This window comes from Littorina saxatilis, linkage group LG10, assembly GCF_037325665.1.
Source record: "Littorina saxatilis isolate snail1 linkage group LG10, US_GU_Lsax_2.0, whole genome shotgun sequence".
NCBI lineage: Eukaryota > Metazoa > Mollusca > Gastropoda > Littorinimorpha > Littorinidae > Littorina > Littorina saxatilis.
Window position 1 is genome coordinate 45,095,476 of NC_090254.1, and position 2,305 is coordinate 45,097,780.

Consider the following 2,305-nt stretch of genomic DNA (forward strand, 5'->3'; position numbering starts at 1 on the left):
TCGAGCATCCAGGCAGTTGATTCTTGAAATGTGACTTAGTCTGGGGGCGGTCTTATTGACTGTAAAAGCCTGGTCTGATCGAGCATCCAGGCAGTTGATTTTTGAAATGTGACTTAGTCTGGGGACGGTCTTATTGACTGTAAAAGCCTGGTCTGATCGAGCATCCAGGCAGTTTTTTTTTAAATATGACTTAGTCTGGGGACGGTCTTATTGACTGCAAAAGCCTGGTCTGATCGAGCATCCAGGCAGTTGTTTTTTGAAATGTGACTTAGTCTGGGGGCGGTCTTATTGACTGTAAAAGCCTGGTCTGATCGAGCATCCAGGCAGTTGATTCTTGAAATGTGACTTAGTCTGGGGACGGTCTTATTGACTGTAAAAGCCTGGTCTGATCGAGCATCCAGGCAGTTGATTCTTGAAATGTGACTTAGTCTGGGGACGGTCTTATCTACTGTAAAAGCCTGGTCTGATCTGAGATGGCAAGCCAAACTGTTTTCACGAGAAGGAGTGTGCCTTTATGATTACAATTATTTTGTTATGAATTAAGCTTGATTCATTTTCGGTTAATTAGAAGTGTTGTGTCTCATTAATACATATATCTTTTTTGTCGTGTTTATTGCAATTTTTATTTTATTCATGTAACCCAAGGGGTTTTTGAAATAAATATTGACTTGACTTGACTGACTTTAAAGGTGGCTGAGCCAAACTGACCAGAAACAATGTGCAGCGGTCAAGACATGTCTCTCATCGATGACGGCGCCCCCACAGGGCCCGTTGGGCAAGGAGATGTACACCATCCAGGGCAGTTCGCATTTGTCTGCCTCGCGACCGCCGATGATGCGGCTGTTCAGTTCGAATTCTCTTCCTCTGTCGGCCATGCCACATCCTGGATTGAGGTTAACACAAAATAATGTAAGAATTTTGTAAGCGCTTTGAACTTCGGATAAGGCGCTATATAAATAAAGAGAATAATAAAAAATAAAAAAAATAAAAAATAAAAATATAGAATTCGGAATAAGTATACAGTGGAGCCCACTTTTAAGAAATCCCTCCCCCCCCCCCCCCCGCAATTTAAAACTTCCTTCCTTTTGAGACCGTTATTTCTGACTGTTTGTTCATAACCTCAGTAAAATAATGTAACCTCCTTTTTAGGATCTGATTTTTACATTTAGTCAAGTTTTGACTAAATGTTTTAACGTAGAGGGGGGAATCGAAACGAGGGTGTGGTGTATGTGTGTGTGTGTGTGTGTGTGTGTGTGTGTGTATGTGTGTGTGTGTGTATGTGTGTGTGTGTGTGTGTGTGTGTGTGTGTGTGTGTAGAGCGATTGAGAGTAAACTACTGGACCGATCTTTATGAAATTTGACATGAGAGTTCCTGGGTATGACATCCCCGGACTTTGTTTTCATTTTTTCGATAAATGTCTTTGATGACGTCATATCCGGCTTTTTGTCTGTCACGCCCTAAGTTTTCAATTAAATAGATTAAAATTTTGGTCAAGTACTGTTTGACGAAGGCCGGACTTCGGTATTGCATTTCAGCTTGGTGGCTTAAAAATTAATTAATGACTTTGGTCATTAAAAATCTGAAAATTGTAATTAAAATTATTTGTTTCTATAAAACGATCCAAATTTACGTTCATCTTTTTCTTCATCATTTTCTGATTCCAAAAACATATATGTTATATTCGGATTAAAAACAAGGTCTGAAAATTAAAAATATAAAAATTATTATCAAAATCAAATTTCTGAAATCGATTTAAAGACACTTTCATCTTATTCCTTGTCGGTTCCTGATTCCAAAAACATATAGATATGATATGTTTGGATTAAAAACACGCTCAGAAAGTTAAAACGAAGAGAGGTACAGTAAAGCGTGCTATGAAGCACAGCGCAACCGCTACCGCGCCAAACAGGCTCGTCACTTTCACTGCCTTTTGCACTAGCGGCGGACTACGTTCAGTTTCATTCTGTGAGTTCCACAGCTTGACTAAATGTAGTACTTTCGCCTTACGCGACTTTTTTTAAATTGTTGTGAGTTTGAAGTGGAGAAAGGGCATGTCTGTCATGTTATATGAAGTCTTATATCGCGCGTGTATCTTCGGACTCAAGGCGCAGGGATCTATTTATGCCGTGTGAGATGGAATTTTTTACACAATACATCACGCATTCACATCGACCAGCAGATCGCAGCCATTTCGGCGCATATCCTACTTTTCACGGCCTATTATTCCAAGTCACACGGGTATTTTAGTGGACATTTTTTATCTATGCCGATACAATTTTGCCAGGAAAGACCCTTTTGTCAATC

General features: G+C 39.8%; 1 protein-coding gene across 1 annotated transcript in view; it reads right to left on the bottom strand.

Annotated features, from left to right (window-relative positions):
- Nucleotides 1-880, bottom strand: part of LOC138978933 (phenoloxidase-activating factor 3-like) — a 15,284-nt gene extending 14,404 nt beyond the window's left edge. The window contains exon 1 of the mRNA XM_070351748.1: nucleotides 709-880. Within this exon, the coding sequence (XP_070207849.1) occupies nucleotides 709-875 (167 nt within the window). The 5' untranslated portion in view covers nucleotides 876-880. The remainder of the gene's footprint in view (nucleotides 1-708) is intronic.
- Between the last annotated feature and the right edge of the window lie 1,425 nt (nucleotides 881-2,305).